Source organism: Mobula birostris, chromosome 4 (assembly GCF_030028105.1).
Source record: "Mobula birostris isolate sMobBir1 chromosome 4, sMobBir1.hap1, whole genome shotgun sequence".
Taxonomy (NCBI): Eukaryota; Metazoa; Chordata; class Chondrichthyes; order Myliobatiformes; family Myliobatidae; genus Mobula; species Mobula birostris.
The window spans coordinates 183,631,008-183,648,334 of NC_092373.1; the positions used below are offsets into that span (position 1 = coordinate 183,631,008).

General features: G+C 40.0%; 1 protein-coding gene across 1 annotated transcript in view; it reads right to left on the bottom strand.

Annotated features, from left to right (window-relative positions):
* The window catches only part of LOC140196088 (zinc finger matrin-type protein 1-like), an 86,047-nt gene that overhangs the window by 15,654 nt on the left and 53,066 nt on the right, over window positions 1–17,327 (bottom strand). Inside the window, exons 2-3 of the mRNA XM_072254794.1 lie at window positions 5,220–5,320; window positions 463–567 (exon numbers count right to left, since the gene is read on the bottom strand). Of these exons, the coding sequence (XP_072110895.1) occupies window positions 463–567; window positions 5,220–5,320 (206 nt within the window). The remainder of the gene's footprint in view (window positions 1–462; window positions 568–5,219; window positions 5,321–17,327) is intronic.

Below are 17,327 nucleotides of genomic sequence, written 5' to 3' on the forward strand. Positions count from 1 at the left end.
CTCACATATGTCATGAAAATTTGATTTTTTTTTGTGACAGTAGTACAGTGCAATACATAAAATTACTACAGTACTGTGCAAAGGTCTTAGGCTCCATAACTATATATAAATGTGCCTAAGACTTTTTCCACAGTGCTGTAATTATTATTCAGTATTATTTATTATTATTTGTTTCTATTGTATTTGCACAGACTGTTTTCTTTTGCATATTTGTTGATTGTCAGCCTTTGTGTGTAGATTTTAATTGATTCTATTGTATTTCTTTGTTCGACTGTGAATACCTACAAGAAAATATATGTATATTTAATAATAAATACGTGTCTTAATAATAAATTTACTTTGAACTATGACACAAACACTTGAGTAGCTCAACTGTAATTTTAGTTTGTTAGGTCTACTCCTGCTCCTATTTCTTATGTTCTTATCTTCTATAAGCATCCTTAGCAATGTAGAGCTGCACACCTGGAATCCAACAGTAGCATCTTCTGTTTTGATTCTTTTTGATGGTGTTGCTTCTTCTTTGAGTGTTTGGAAGTAAAACCGCACCTTGTTAGCGTGTTTTTTGCTCTTTAAAACAAAAAGGGCAGGAAGTGAATTAAAACTACTATCATTCACCTTTAACAACAAACAAGCATTCACACAAGCAAGGAACAACTGTGCAGAATGATGAAGAGGGAAGTGGAGGGGGGGAAGACTGAATGGAGTTTCTGCTTATCTTCACAATGTTTGAACCCTGATTTCACAAAATCTGTTGAATCTGAAAAAAAAAAATTAGAGGATTTTAAGTGCGGCTGATTTTAACAAAAGCAACAACTTCCACATTTTCAGTTTGCTTTCCTGATTTAGATTCTGTCTTCTGGATCAGACAAGATTCTGCTTTTGTGCAATTCAGCAAGCTCCTAAAGATATGCTCACTTTCTTATTGCAAGTTGGCGGCTTTCTCACATCAGAATACTTCCAATTTGCTAATAAGATGACTAGCATATACATTAGATTGTATTTATTTGGGACATATGGGAACCATAACTTTGCCCAATTAAGCTGCTGCCCCAAATAGCCGAAGTTTCATGAAAATAGTTTAAAAAGGCATAAAAAAAGATAAACTACCTTGAGGAACAGATTATGCATTTAAATGAAATGCAAATTAGAATACTACCAACATCACAACAGTAATATACACCTGTGTATTAGTTCTTAATAGTTATTGATGGAGGAATTTATCTAATGTATGCTGCCATGTTCTTTTGAATGACTGTAAATGACCTAAATCAATGCAGACCACCTAGTGCAGATAATGGACTGCCTTCGTATAATACCTTTAACAATTGCATTCTCTAAATCTTCATTTTCATTGTAACAATCAAGATGATTGTCGATACATTGAAATTCTTTGTAGTTCCTAACTTGTTGAAGTAGTAAAATCATTTCATTTTCACTCCCGGCTGTTTCTTGTATCTCCAAGCCTGAAAGCTTGAATTGTCATACAATTGTCAAGTTCTGAATTGTCATACAGATTACTTTTTTGCCAACTATCAGTGGGAAAAAGCATTGCTTTTTTAACACATATGTGCAATTGACACTATTTAAAACTGCTCACTTTAAGCAGGGTGTAGTGTCCAATGGCCACACAAGTGCACTTGACTGACATGAGTTAGAAACTATTTTCCTGTCCCAATTAAACAGCATAGTGTCCTAAATGAAGAGAATCCTGGCTGTTGTTTTGATTAGTTTTTGTTCTTTCAGAGTTATCCCAAATAAGCAGCTGCCCCGATTAACTGATAGCCCAATTAACTGGAATCCACTGATAAATAAATGTGTTATAAGATATAGGAGTAGAATTAGGCAATTCAACTCATTGAGACCGCTCCACTATTCCATCATAGCTGATTTATTATCTCTCTCAACCCATTCTCCTGCCTTCTCTCTGTAAGATTTGATGCTCTTACTAATCAAAAACCTATCGACCCCTCTTTAAATATACGCAATGACTTGGCCTCACAGTTTTCTGTGGCAATGAATTCCACAGATTCACCAGCTTCTGTTTAAAGAAATTCCTCCTCATCTCTGTTCTAAAGGGATGTCCTCCTATTCTGAGGTCCTTGGGTCCTAGACTCCCCCCTCTATAGGCAATATCCTCTCCATGTCCAGTCCATCTTGGCCTTTCAATATTCAATAGGTTTCAATGAGAGTCCCCCTCTCATTCTTCTGAACTCCCGTGAGTACAGGCCCAGAGACTTCATGTGCTCCTCATATGAAACTGTATCTGTCATTCCAGGGATCTTTCTCATGAACCTCCTCTGGACTCTCTCCAATGGCAGCAAATTGTTTCTTAGGTAAGGTGCCCAAAATTGCTCACAATACTCCAAGTGTGATCTGACCAATGCCTTGTAAAACCTCAGCATCACATCCTTGTTTTCATACTCTAGTCCTCATGAAATGAATACTAACATTGCATTTCACTTCCTTACCACTGACTCAACCTGCAAGTTGATCTCTAGGGAATCCTGCATGAAGACTCCCAAGTCCCTTTGCACCTCTGATTTCTGAAATTTTCTCCCCATTTAGAAAAAGGCTTATGCCTTTATTCCTTTTACCAAAGCACATGCCCAGACACTTTCCTACACTTATTACATTTGCCAGTTCTTTGTCCATTCTCCTAATCTGTCTAAATCCTTCTACAGATTCCCTGCTTCCTCAACACCACTTTTCCCTCCACCTATCTTCATATCATTTGCAAACTTTGCCACAAAGCCATCAATTCCAACATCCAAATCATTGGCATATAGTGTGAAAAGAAATGGTCCCAACACCGACCCCTGCGAAACACCAGTTGTCACTGGTAACCAACCAGAAAATGCCCCCTCTATTTTCACTCTTTGCCTCCTGTCAGTCAGCCAGTCTGTCCATGCTATTATCTTTCTTCTAATACCATGGGCTCTTATCTTGTTTAGCAGCCTCATGTATGGCACTTTTTGAAAGGCTTTCTGAAAATCCAAGTAAACAACAAAATGCTAGTCAGGCAGTATCTACAGAAATGAATAAGCAGTTGGCGTTCCGGGCTGAGAATTTTCATCAGGTCTGGAAAGGAAGGGGGAAGAAGTCCGAATAAGAAAGTGGGAAGAGGGAAATGAGTCCTTGCTTCATGGGGGAAAAAAGTTACATTTATGACTATGGAAATTAGTTTACTAGGAAATTCAATTGTAGTGAACAAGTGCAATACCAAATACATTTTGTACAAAGTTTCTCATTTTGGATACTTATATACTGCATGTATGTGATGACCTGTGACCTGCAGGATTGTAAACCAAGTGCTCTTAAAGTGGAATTAGGTTGAGAGTGATGGCCCCAAACAGAAAAAGCACAGTCATTCTACAGATGCTGGAAATCTCGAGTAACACACACAAATTGCTGGAGAAACTCAGCAAGTCAGGCAGCAGCTGTGGAGAGGAATACACAGTCAATGCTTCGGGTTGAGACTCCCACATACTAACGGCTGCATTATATTCAGTTAACTCTTCAAGACAAACACTAACAGGAAGTACCAATTTTACAATAAGGCAGAGGTGGCTGCCACAAGACCACAATGAAAGAGAAACCTTTTTTTTAATGAGATAGCACCTGAAATATGAGAATAGAAAATAGTTAATGGTAAGTATTTGATATAGAAATGGTATTTGAAGAACAGCACATCTCAAATCAAAGTCTGAATGCATGGTGCTGCCTTTTAAATCAAGAGCTTCAGGAAAGTCCCAATGAAGGGTCTCAGCCTGAAATGTCGATTGTTCATTCTTTTCTATAGAAGCTACCTGACTGATGAGTTCTTCCAGCATTTTGTAAGTGTTGCTTCAGAAATTACTTTAGACAATGAGGGGAGTTCTTTGAGAACATCATGAGTGCAGTGGATAGAGGGGAACAGGTGGATGTCGTATACTTGGATTTCCAGAAGGCGTTCGATAAGGTGCCGCACAAGAGACTTATAAGATACGGATGCATGGAGTTGGAGGAAATGTATTGGCATGGATAGTGGATTGGTTAACCAACAGAAGGCAGAGAGTTGGTATAAATGGGTTTTTCTCCGGTTGGCAGTCTGTGGTGAGTGGGGTGCCGCAGTGGTTGGTGCTGGGCCCACAGCTGTTTACCACTTACATTGATGATTTGGAAAAGGGGACTGAGTGTAGCGTCGCAAAATTTGCTGATGACACTAAACTGAGTGGAAAAGCAAATTGTACAGAGGATGTGAAGAGTCTGCAGAGGGATACAGATAGGTTAAGTGAGTAGGCCAAGGTCTGGCAGATGGAATACAACGTTGGTAAATGCGAGATCATCCACTTTGGAAGGAATAATAGAACAGCAGATTATTATTTAAATGGTGAAAGATTGCAGCATGCTGTTGTACAGAGGGACTTGGGAGTGCTTGTACATGAATCGCAAAAAGTTGGCTTGCAGGAACAACAGGTTATTAAGAAGACAAATGGAATGTTGGCCTTCATTGCTAGAGGGATTGAATTCAAGAGCAGGAAGGTCAGGCTGCAACTATACAGGGAACTGGTGAGGTCGCACCTGGAGTACTGTGTGCAGTTCTGGTCTCCATACTTGAGGAAGGATATACTGGCTTTGGAGGCAGTGCAGAGGAGGTTCACCAGCTTGATTCCAGGGATGAAGGGGTTAACCTATGAGGAAGATTGAGTCACCTGGGACTATACTCTCTGGAGTTCAGAAGAATGAGAGGGGATCTTTTAGAAACATACAAAATTTTGAAAGGGATAGATAAGATGGAAGTAGGAAAGTTGTTCCCATTGGTAGGTGAGACTAGAACTAGGGGACATTGCCTCAAGATTCAGGGGAGAAGATTTAGAACAGAGATAAGGAGAAACTGTTTTTCCCAGAGAGTGGTGAATCTGTGGAATTCTCCGCTCAGGGAAGCAGTTGAGGCTTCTTCACTAAATATATTTAAGAAACAGTTGAATATGTTTTTACATAATAAGGGAATTAAGGGTTATGGGGAAAAGGCAGGTAGATGGAGCTGATTTTAAGGACAGATCAGCCATGATCTCATTGAATGGCGGGGCAGGCTCGATGGGCCGGATGGCCTACTCCTGCTCCTATTTCTTATGTTCTTATGTAATTGGGTCTTCAAAAGTTAAATCCAAATAAAAATCTATACGTAAGAGAAAAGTGTTGTTTAATTAACATTTGTTAATAAAAAACCTGCAAGTTACCTTGTAGTGTGTTGTCCGTTGGACTTCGGAGATCAGCATGGCGCAGCAAACTTTGCAGTAGTTATCCATGAACAGCTCACTTTCATGGCCTCCCATTTTGTCTGAAAAACATTCAAAATATTAGCTTTGTAAAACCAATGCAGTTCTATCTGCATGCTGTCCATTCCTATTAATTCAGAAAAGGTATTATACAACAATTACGGATAAAGCTTTAAAGTACTTAACGGATGGATTTGGGGGGAGGTGAGGAACCATATTTTCTCTCTACCACAGAGTAAAGGTCTGTAACTCACTGAACTTGTACTTGAAGAAATCTGGCAGGATTATAGAGGAAGTGTTCTAAAGTGGAATTAATCTGGCTCTTAATTCAGAAAAAGAATCCTGAATTTTAAAAGAAACAAAAAATGGCATAATGTTTGACAACTAAAAGCCAAAAACTACTGGAGTAAGCTGGGAAGAATTGCACTTCAGAGAGAGCGGTGAGTGTGATTGGATGAAGTTGAGCAGGGAGAGGTAAGGAACTCTACCAGGGATGGACAAGGCAAGACTGGTAGGGCAAGCTCCGGGTAATACCTGGAGCTTAGGCCTACATAGTACTTTAGTATTAGATGCACTTATCTATTGGTCAGCATCATGGTGAAGTTTGTTTGGGAGGATGTAAAAAATAAACAAAAATGAAAATAACTTAAAAAGGGCATGCTATAACAAGAGGGAAATAGGATACTTGAGAAGTGCTCAACAAAACCAAACATTAGAATTGCAAGAATAGTGAAATAAGTTTTTTTAAACCAAGTGTTACAGTATATAACATTTATTAATAGAAAGTCCTATCACAGTATAGTAGGCATTGGATAGAATATAGTGTTCACCTGTACAACTGTATCTTTTAGGGAGAAAATGCCCATTTATTTGAATCAGATTAAGGTAATTCTTATAGGAATTGCTTTGAGAGAATGTGACATGAGCACCTTCTACTGACTAACAACTAATGTTTCAGGTCTGGATCTCCTGACCTGAAAATCTTTGCGGTGAATACATTCTCATCAATAAAAATTCAAGAAAGACAAATATCCAGCCCTGAGTCAAAGGGAAGAACTAACCCTATCCCTGATGCAATGCTGCCCTAATAGTGCCCACTACTGACAGGAGGAGGCAGTACATAAAACACTTAACTGCAGAGAACTATGTATGAGATTGCCTGCAAAATCATCTCAGATTAATAATAAACTCCAGTGAGTTAACATGTGCAAGCTCACAAAAAATGATGAGGAAAGATTTTGACAGCAGAAATGATCATTTTTAAATATATTTAACTGATATACTAGAAGTTAGAATTTATTCTCTGGCTAGCTTTACCTCACAACTCAATATTATACATTTGGAATTTCCTGTATGTGTTTTTCCCAGAAAAAAACACACATGATGCAGCATTAAAATAGACAATCAACACAAAGAATAGAACAGTATATGCCCTTCAGCCCACGTTTTAACTAACACTAATGTCAAAGTAACCCTTCCCTCCTACATAGCTCTCCATTTTTCTTTCATCCATGTGCCTATCTAAGAGCCTCTTAAATTACTTAATGTATCAGCTTCTATCACCACCCCGGCAGAGTGTACCATGCACCCACCACTCTCTGGCTATCCACTCAAACCATGCTTGTTATCATCTTGCACACAATGAAATCTATATGACAAACCACTGAAATCCATCAAAAAATATTGCTGTTTTTGATGGAGATTCTGAAATAAAGTCATTTAAAGCTTAAGCTTTTGCTGCTGCTTGTGCATGGGAGTGGGGGGGCCTTGGGGTTCTAACATTTTTTTCCTTTCATTCTTTTTTTCTACTTTGTGGATGTCGGCGAAGAGTAAGAATTTCAGGTTGTATACTGTACACATTCTCTGATATTAAATTGAACCACAGAAATGCTGGAAATATTTAGGATGGTAAGAAAAATTGTAGGCATTGAAACATTGACCCAACATTTTGGATTAACACCAGTTGCCCTTCAAGCTGTTTGACTTGCTTAACAGTTCAAAATCCACTGTATTTGTGTGGTATAGCATAAACCAGACCTAGTGAGGACACCATCCTTCTCAGAAGATACCAATTCCTTTGTTGTCTTATAACTAATACTACTGGTTTGTTTTATTAAATTTCTTAGCTGGCATATTGGATTCATGTCTCTGGATTCCTCATCCAGTAAAATAGTGATCTTGCATCATATTGCCTCTGAGATGAATTGAAAAAACTACAGATATAGAAGTAAAAATGGAAAATACTGAAAACACAGTGGGGCAGGCAGCAACTGTGGATAGAGTTATTGTTAGGCTAAAACAAAACTTTAACTGTTTCTCTTTCAACTGATGCCTACTGACCTGCTGAGTTTTTCTAGTGTTTTCTATTTTTATTTTATATTTCCAGCATCTACAGTTTTAAAAACTTTTCATTTACTGTTAATTAAATATGTCTGTGATGCTAAGGTGCAGATAAAGATTATTACTTTTTTAATGCTTAGGCGAATATGAATTGTACCCTACATTGCACTACATTTACGCAGATCATAAAGTTGGCTGCAATCCAATCACGTGCTGATAGCACAGGTGTTGCATTGAAATTGGCATAAAAAGAGGTTCAATTAGATTTGGTTTTTATGTTGGCTCCAATTCAAACTCACATTCAATGCAGTTAGTAAACTAGGTCAACTTCTGTTATCCCCTCAGCATTTTAATTCATTGAAGCATCAGCCTCAGCAGCAGCACAGCGGTAAAAGTTGATGGAAGAGAACTATAAACTCACAAAAGGGATTCATGGGAACTTATAAAATATGTCACAGAAGTCGTTCAGCTCTTTATATCAATGCTGACTGTAAAAGGCTACATAACATAGCTACACTGGAGGTACACATGCAATTATTATTTAAGTATGAGGAGTGATTTTGCATTCACTCATCTTTAGGCCACTGAGTCCTAGATCCCTCACAAACTTTAGGGTGAAAAACATTTTCATATCCTCTTTATCATACAATCCTAAGTCAATCTGCATTGTTTTACAGTCCTTTGTTAAGGCAAAAAAGTCATTATAATTGAATTTCTAGGCTCCTTATAATTTTGTGCACCTGAATTAAAGTTCCCCACAGCATCCTTTGTCCCAAACGAAAGAGCACTAGCTTATTCTGTCCTTCCAATTGTCCAGTTCCAGTGAATATACTCTGAACCCTCTTTAGCAGGAATGAGATATGTATGTCTTAGAGAAAATAACTTATATAGGAAAGAGCAGAATCGGCCTAAGTACTAGTTCTTTTAAGGGGTCAGTGGATCAAATATCCTCTCTTCACGCTGTGTGACAGGATACGACTCAGGAAGCAACTTATTAATAGAGAGTTGAAAGCTGTGCGTTCTATGTATCCAGGGAATTAGAAACCGGCTATATGTATCTTGACTTTTTGAACTCTCTTCATAACAGACTTCCAGCCCCTGATTTGCCAGCCTGCTTCTAGGTACTAAATAATGATGAAGCAATAATTTGTGGTTGATATCAATATAAGCATTTATATAGGACTTGACCATGACCCAAGCAATATCTCAAATTCAAACCACACAATGGCCAATTTAAAGGATGACAACTACAAAAAACTTCACTTCAACATCTTAAATGTTTAATCTAGGGGTAGAAACTAGCTTTTGTCCTTCTGCTTCAGAAGTCAGGGTGCAATCAGCAACAATATTCGTTCATAAAATACTCCAACTATTGGCAATTTAAAACAAAATCTGACGTTGGACACAGGTAATATCACTGAAGGGAGAAACATGTTTCATAGTTCTATATGCTTTAGAATTTTCTAACCTATTTAATCTCCCAGGATTTCAGTAAGAGCGGAGCTTACATGCAAAAAGATTAGGAATAACCCGATTACAGTTAAGAACTTTGAAGTCAAAATAAGTTCTGGGTACAGCACAGAAATGAGTCTCTTGGCCCATCATGTCCTTGCCTACCTTTTTTGGCCACCTACATCCATCTCATTTCCCTGCATTAGGACTAAGTTCCTCTATGGCCAGTCTATTTTAGTGCTTGTCTAAATGCTACTTGAATGTTGTGATTGTACCTTCTTCCACCAGCTCCTTTGGCAGCCTGTTCCAGATATCAAGCGTTCTCTGTGTGAGAAACCAACCCCCTAAGATTCCCTTTAAATCTCTTCCTCTCACCTTAAAACCATGCTCTGTTATATTTGATACTTGTCCTAAGCAAAAAACATTCTGACTACCTACCTTGTCTGTGCCTCACATAATTTTATTTACCTCTAGGTGGTCACATTATCAAGCTCCAGGGAAAGCAAGCCAAGTTTATGCAGCGTCAGGATCAGAATCAGGTTTAATATCAACGGCATATGTCATGAAATTTACCCCTCCCTGTAACTTAAGTTCTCCAATCCAGGCAATATCCCATTGCCATACCCTATGCATTCTCTCATGTGTGCAATCACATTTTTTTCCTACAGCGTGGTGACTAAAACTTCACACAGCGGATGGCCTCTTAGAGGACAGCAGCAATAGCTACAGAGTTTGCGTTACCTCATTAAGTTAAGATGCACAGCAAGGAAAGAAGAAGACTAAGCTTGAAGTAGTGATGAGGGAGCTACCTCTGTGGCTGTTTAATATTCCAGGCTGCAGAAGTTTTATTGCACTGCTGATTAGGGGGACCATAGTGCAGCACAGGACATGGCCTTGGGCCCATGATGTTATGCCACATAAAGGCAGTATGTAGATAATATATCCTGGATAGATTGTCCAATAAGGCCGTATGGATAGAATTTAGAACTAAGAGAGAAGTGATCACTTTGCTCACCTTATACTATAGGACCTCAGAATAGTCAGCAGGAATTAGAGGAACAGATATATCAGCAAATTACAACACTCCTAAGAGCAATTGGGTTATAGCAGAAGGCGATTTCACCTTTCCCAATATTAATTAGCCTTGTGTATGGGCAAGGGGTGTAAATGGAGTGGAACTTATTAACTGAGCTGAATGAAGTTTTTTGAGACAGTATCTAGAGAATTCTACTAGAGACAGAACAAATTTTAGGAAATGCAATGTCAGTGGGGTGAACCATAATTCTGTAAATTTCCAAGTAATTCTGGAAAATGTTAAGATTAGTCCATAAGTTAAGGTTTTGAATTGGGAGAGCACAGATTTCAAAGGTGTAAGTAGATTGGGAGCAGATGCTTGTGGGTAAAACAACAAGGGACAAATTGAAGTATTTTAAAAGAGGAATATTAACAGTTCGAGGCTAGTATGTTCTTGTACGGGTGGAAGGGAAAGACAGAACAAAAAGGAACATGGCAGGTACAGGCAACAAGGATTGAGAGAGTGTCGAGAATATAGAGTATGTAGTAGAATAGAAGGGCAAACTTAACATAGAAATTAGGAGGGCAAAAATGGGCCATGAAGATTAAGGAGATTCTCAAGACATTTTATTTGTACATCAGGAGCAATTGGATAGCCAGTAAACAACTGGGTCCCTTTGGGGATCAAAGGAGTACCTTACAGTACATGAAGATCCAGGCAATGTGGACAAGGTTCTAAATGGATACTTCTCATCTGTATTCGCCAAGAAGGACATGGAAGAAAGTCAGTATGGGGATAACCTGCAGTAGGTCAGTATCAAGAAGGAGATTTTAGATGTCATGTTTTGTATAAGGAATGATAAATCCCCAGGGCGGAATGAAATCTAGCCCAGGTAACTATTGGAAGCAAGGGATGAGAGAGCTAAAGCCCTGACACAGAACGTTATTCATTCCTTAGCCACAGGTAAGATGCCGCCACAAGACTGGAGGATAACCAATGTTGTTCCTTTGTTTAAGACTCCACAGCCTGTAGTTACCTGGCCTAACTCTGATTTCCTTCTTATGTCAGTGGTAGCATTAGATAAAATCCTAAGAGATAGGATTTTTGTGCATTTGGAAAGGCAGGGGTTGATGGGATATACATATATGGGGGGGGGGGAATTTCCTGCCTCACTTGAATTACATTTTTCCCCACTAAGTGACTAAGATGATGATGGAGGCGGGCTGCTAGACATTCTCATTATGGACTTACGAAAATACGAAAAGCACTTCTCAAGGTTCCACCTGTATTGTGGACTTCAAGAAGGCATAGGTTGACCAGTCTCCATTGTACATCAATGACTCTGCCATGGAGAGAGTGAAGAGCACGATGTTCCTTAGCGTGCACATAATGAACAACTAACCAGGACCTACAACACCTCCTCACTATAGAAGAAGGTTTAGCGGAGTCTACACCTTCTGAGGAGATTTAGAGGTGTGCAAGGCTCCCCATCCATACTCTAACAACTTTCTACAGGAGCACTATCGAGAGTGTTCTGTCTGGCTATATCAGTCTGTAGTAAGGAAGCTGCAAGACATCAAACTGCAGGACCCTACAGAGGATAGTAAAAACCACTGAAAAGATCACTTGGGTCCCCCTCTCCCCTCCCGCCCCATTAGTTATGATAGCGCTAAACAGCAACTCCTTTGCTTGAATCTTTGGAAGCAACTCTACTTCCATGTTTAATATCTCTATTTTTCCCTTTCAGGGTTCTTTTGAAGACCCTGACCTGAAGCTACATATTGACTTCAGTTCTTTGCGGGACTGGGACCCACTCTCAGGGTTTCATGACTGGCTGTTATCCGACATGCCAAGGATGTGGCCTGAGAGCTTAAATTGTCTTTGGAGGCCTGGGATCCTGTGGCTGTGGATATGGGCGGATCGAAGGTCAGTGTCCCGACAGGAGATCAGTGTGTCGTGGGAGGGAGTCAGAAGATCTACAGCTGTGTGCCCAGAGAGCCGAGATCTTTGGGCACAGAGCTCGGAAAAAAAAACGCAATGGACTTTTAACATCGTAAACCAGCATGTTGTTTGTTATGTCTTCCCTCTCGCTGTGAAATGGCGACATCTCTTTCTCCCTTATTAGAGAGAGAGAGCGCCTGTGGTATGTTGAATACCGGGTGAACGAGTAGTCTTTGGGCTCCTGCAAGTCTGTGTCTTTGCTGCACGCTTGAGTGCTCGGTGATGGGTGCCGATGCTTTTCTTTTGCTGGTGAGGGGAGGGGGGAATTGTTGCTTTGCTGCTACTTACGCACAGGAGGGGAGGGAGCTGGAGGGGACTTTGGGGTTCTAACATTTAACTGTCATTCATTCTTTGGGGGCACTCCTCTGTTTTCATGGATGGTTGCAAAGTAAAAGCATTTCAGGATGTATATTGCATACATTTCTCTGACATTAAATGTACCTTTGAAACCCCTGAAACCCTATTGTGATATTTACCAGGAGTGTTGCAGGTGAAGGGCCCAAAGCATTGTTGGGGATCCCTACCGCCCATTCCACAATCTCTTTGACCCACTACTGTCAGGAAGGAGGTAGAGAAGCATCAGAACTAGGCCTGCCATACTGGGTAACAGCTTCTTCCCTTGGGCCCTTCAGGGTGGTAGAATACCCTGCCACCATCAAGGTTCTGTCAGTCAGACAGTGAGCTGCTTACTGTTTACCTGTGCTGTGCCTTACTACATGCATTTTGAATTGTATTTTATTAACTTATTTATAGTAGAATATTTTGGTTAAGGTGCTGTGTGCGATATATGTTATGTGGGTGGCACCATGGTCCAGAGGAATGTTGTTAGATTTGGTCAGATGACAAGAAACTTAAGAAATACAAACAAAATGCTGGAGGAACTCAGCAGGTCAGGCAACGTCTACGGAATGGAATAAACAGTGGACGAATGGTTTCGGCCTGTAGCGTTGACTGATCATTTCCACGGACGCTGTCCGACCTGCTGAGTTCCTCCAGCGTGTTGTGAAACAGTTGATGTCACGGGCTGATACCCTTCTTCAGGACTGGAAAGGAAGCGGGAAGATGCCAGATTAAAAAGGTGGGAGAGGAGAAGCAAGACAGCTAGAAGGCGATAGATGAAGCTAGGTGGATAGGAAAGGTAAAGGGCTGGAGAAAGAAAAGGAGGAGGGGACCCAGGGGGAGGTGATGAGCAGGTGAGAAGAGTTAAGAAGCCAGAGTGGGGAATAGAAGAAGAGGAGAGGGGGAGGCAATTTTTTTTAAATGGAAGGAGAAATCGATATTCATGCTATCAGGTTGGAGCTACCCAGGTGGAATATAAGGTGTTGCTCCTCTACCCTGAGGGTGGCCCCAATGGTGAATCAGATGTTTTTTTTGAATGACATTTCACAATAGCTGAGGTGATATATTTTAAAAGTTCCACATTATTTAATTAACCTAATTTAATAATGAACCCATGCCCCTGCTTTAGATTACCTTTCTGGTAATTTAACTGCCACTGCTCCTAGTTTTGGCTGTGAGATTTCTGCTAGAACTGTTTGCTACTAAATGATTGCTTTTACTGGATGTCAGACCTTTGCGCTCATACTTACAATACATCATCTGTTTCAACAGAATGTAGCAATACTTACACCAATCGGATGTATTACCCTGCCCTCCTGAAACATACATCTGCTCAGCTTCTAGCTGCTGTTGACTTTAAAGCATAAATGTAGGTTACATAGCTGTATCAAAGGACTTTCTGTTTTAGATACAGTTCTTATATTTGCTAGCAATATGCATCTGAACATCTGGTGTTGCTAAGACTAGTTTATTGATGTGTGGTACAAAGAAAAAGAGGACACATACAGTACGATACAAAGAACAGGTAATTACTACAGATGGTAAAGTGATAACACTTATTATATGAGCAACATAACCAAAAGGTCAAATTATGTAAGGATGACAAATAAGGCCTGACAGCCATTTGTGCGGTTAATAACTTCTATTTTCAGCTGCTCCTCTATAATAATCTTATATGCCTGCCCCCGAAACTCAAACATCCTCAAAGGTAAGAGGAAGGAAAGTTTAAAGGTGATGTGAGGGGCAAATCTTTTTATGCAGTGTAGTTCATGCCTGGAACAGGTTACCAAGGGTAGTAGTGGGAGCAGTTGGGTGGAGTTTAGGAGGCTTTTCACATGAATATGAAGGGAATGGAGGGATATGGATGATACTCTGGAGGAGAACATTTAGTATAAACTGCCATCCGGGGTGGCACGGCAGCTTGGCGGTTAGCGTAACACTGCTACAGCGCCAGCAACCTGGGTGCAACTTTCCATGCTGTCTGTAAGAGGTTTGTACGTTCTCCCTGTGACCTCATATGGTTTCCTCCAGGTGCTCCTGTTTGCCCCCACATTCCAAAGGTGTATAGGCTAGTAGGTTAATTGGTCACATGGATGTAACTGCGCAGCACGGGCTTGTTGTCCAGAAGGGCCTGTTACCATGCTGTATTCCTAAATCAAATAAAAACATTTGTGGGCTGAATGGCCTATACAGAGCTGTATTGTTCTATGTTCCATATTCAAAGGATCTTGTGCACAACTGCAGTTTCTTCACTCCTGACATTGTCCTCTTATGGACAAAAAGAAACACAAGGAAAATATTTTTCTTAAGGCATTTAGCTCAGAACCATAGCAATAGTGGAACATCTTTCATTTATCTTACACAAGTATTAAATTATAGTCTGCATGCAGTGTCCAAAAACAGCAAATTTCTGGGGAGAAACCATTTGTTCTACTTTTGGCTTTTTGGACCAACCTTATAAAATTGACACAAAACTAATTCTATACTCAGCAGGTCAGTCAACATCTGTGAAGAGAGGAAGAATTAATATTTTGGTTTGATGACCTTTTGTCAAAAATGACAGATCATCAACCTATTAACATTTACTCTGTTTCTCTCTTCTTTGAAGTTGCCTGACTTTCTGGGTATTTCCTGGATTTTCTGTTGGACTTTATATTTCTAATATCTTCAGTACTTTGCTTTTGGACAAAATAAATTCTTCAATAAACTATCAAAAAAACAAACAGAATGTTTGAAGCACTACCTATTCCAAATTACTGATGTCTACTGCGATGTATAATAATTTCTTAGCAGATTTAATTTAGACACAATGATTTCTGTTAAATGTGGCCCACCAGAAAGAAATGTTGTGCGCAATAACTAGCGATGTGCAACCATCTAGAATCTTTTCACATCTGGAATCCTTCATTAAAACCTTATTTCCAGTTTTGCTGGAGGGATCCAGGCCTGAAACAGTAGTTGTTTCTTTTGATATAACCACTGCCTGGTCCGCTGAATGTTTCTAGCATCTTCTGCTTTTATTTCAGATATCGAGCAATTACAGTTTGTTTGCTTTTCAGGTAAGCATGGTGGTTGAACACTCACCACTTGCTTCAATGAGTGACGCTCTGCCAACACCACAAAGGACAAAGCAGCTAGATGATCTATTCTCACTTCCGTGATTTCACCATGTTGCTTAACGCAACACAGTGCAGTACCAGCTCTAAGATCAGATTTCAATTCCTGCTGCTGTCTGCACATTCTCCCAGTGACTGTGTGGGTTTCCTCCAGGAAATCCAGTTTCCTCCCACATTTCAAAGATATACGAATTAGGGTTAGTAAACTGTGAGCTTGCCATGTTGGCGGAGGAAGCCTGGTGGCACTAGCAGGCTGTCCCAGCACATCCCCAATACAAGCGATGCATTTCACTGCAGATTTTGATGCACATATGACAAATAAAGCTGATTCTTATCTTTAATCTTTCCTTTACCATGTCTGACAGGATCTCCTAAAGCTGCTTTCTTTACCACCAACCAAACCAGCAGGTTCATAGAAACCTGCACATTGTTCTTCAAGTTACACACCATCCAGATCTGGAAATATGCTGCCATTTTCTCTCTGCTGTTCCTTTTCACTGCATTTCTTCACTCCATAGATCCCTGAGGAAGTATCATCAAAAGAAGCACTACATTTGGTTCAAGACAGATGTGCCACGGACAACATTCTAACTGGCTGCATTACTGTCTGGGTTGGGAGAGCTACTGTACAGGATCAAAATAAGCTGCAGAGAGTTGTAAACTTAGTCAGCTCCATCATGGGCACTAGCCTCTATAGTACCTAGCTTCAAAAAGCGATGCCTCAAAAAGGCAGCATTCATCATTACGGACCCCCATCACCCAGGGCATGCCCTATTCTCATTGCTACCATCAGGGAGGAGGTAGAGAGGCCTGAAGGCACACACTCAATGTTTCAGGAACAGCTCCTTCCCCTTTGCCATCCAATTTCTGAATGGAGATTGAACCCATGAACACTACCTCACTACATTTTTTAATTTCTATTTTGTACTACTTATTTAACTATTTAATATATATATATATATATATATATATATATACACTTACTGTAATTCATGATTTTATCTTCATCTAATATGTATTGCATTGTACTGCTGCCACAAAGACAATACATTTCACAATATATGCCAGTGATATTACACCTGATTCTGGTTCATTACTACCTTCTGAAGGGTAATTAGGGATGAGCACTTAATACTGGTTTTGTCAGCAACATTCCAGATCCTTAAAACAAATCAAGAAAATTAGTAAAAAGGAACCGCAACGAAGTGACAAGGAGTTTTTAACATCAAGTTCAAAACATGCAATTGTAAACACCAGCAGCACATGGAAAAGGCACCACATCCACGTCATGCTCCACTCTCATTTGGAAATCCATCACTTTTCCTGTATTGTCACTGTTCGATCATCCTAGGACTTGCTACCTTAAGGGTCTGCGGAGATAGCTTCATCACGTGGATAACAGTGCAGCAGTGGTTCAAGAAAGGAATTCTCCATTGCAATGGCAGCTAGGGGTGAACCTCGCTGGACACTTCATATCTCATGAGGGAACAAGAAGGTGGGCCCATCCTCTGCCCATCAGGTGGCAGCAGAGCATTAGCCCAATGAACTGATAACGACACTAATAGGTACTGTTGTTACACTGGATTTCCAGCAAATGCAGAAATCCGTGTGTTTATGCAATGCTATTGTTAATTAGTATAGATGAACATTCCCCACCTCCAACCCTCAAGTTTAGGTATAAACATACAATTGCTTTTTAGCTGTTGTTGGCTTTTCCAACAGGAACAGCCACCTGTCAGGTGAGTAGCATCTTAAAGGTCAATGATCACACAGGAAAATATGAGAACAAACAGTAGGACATTTACT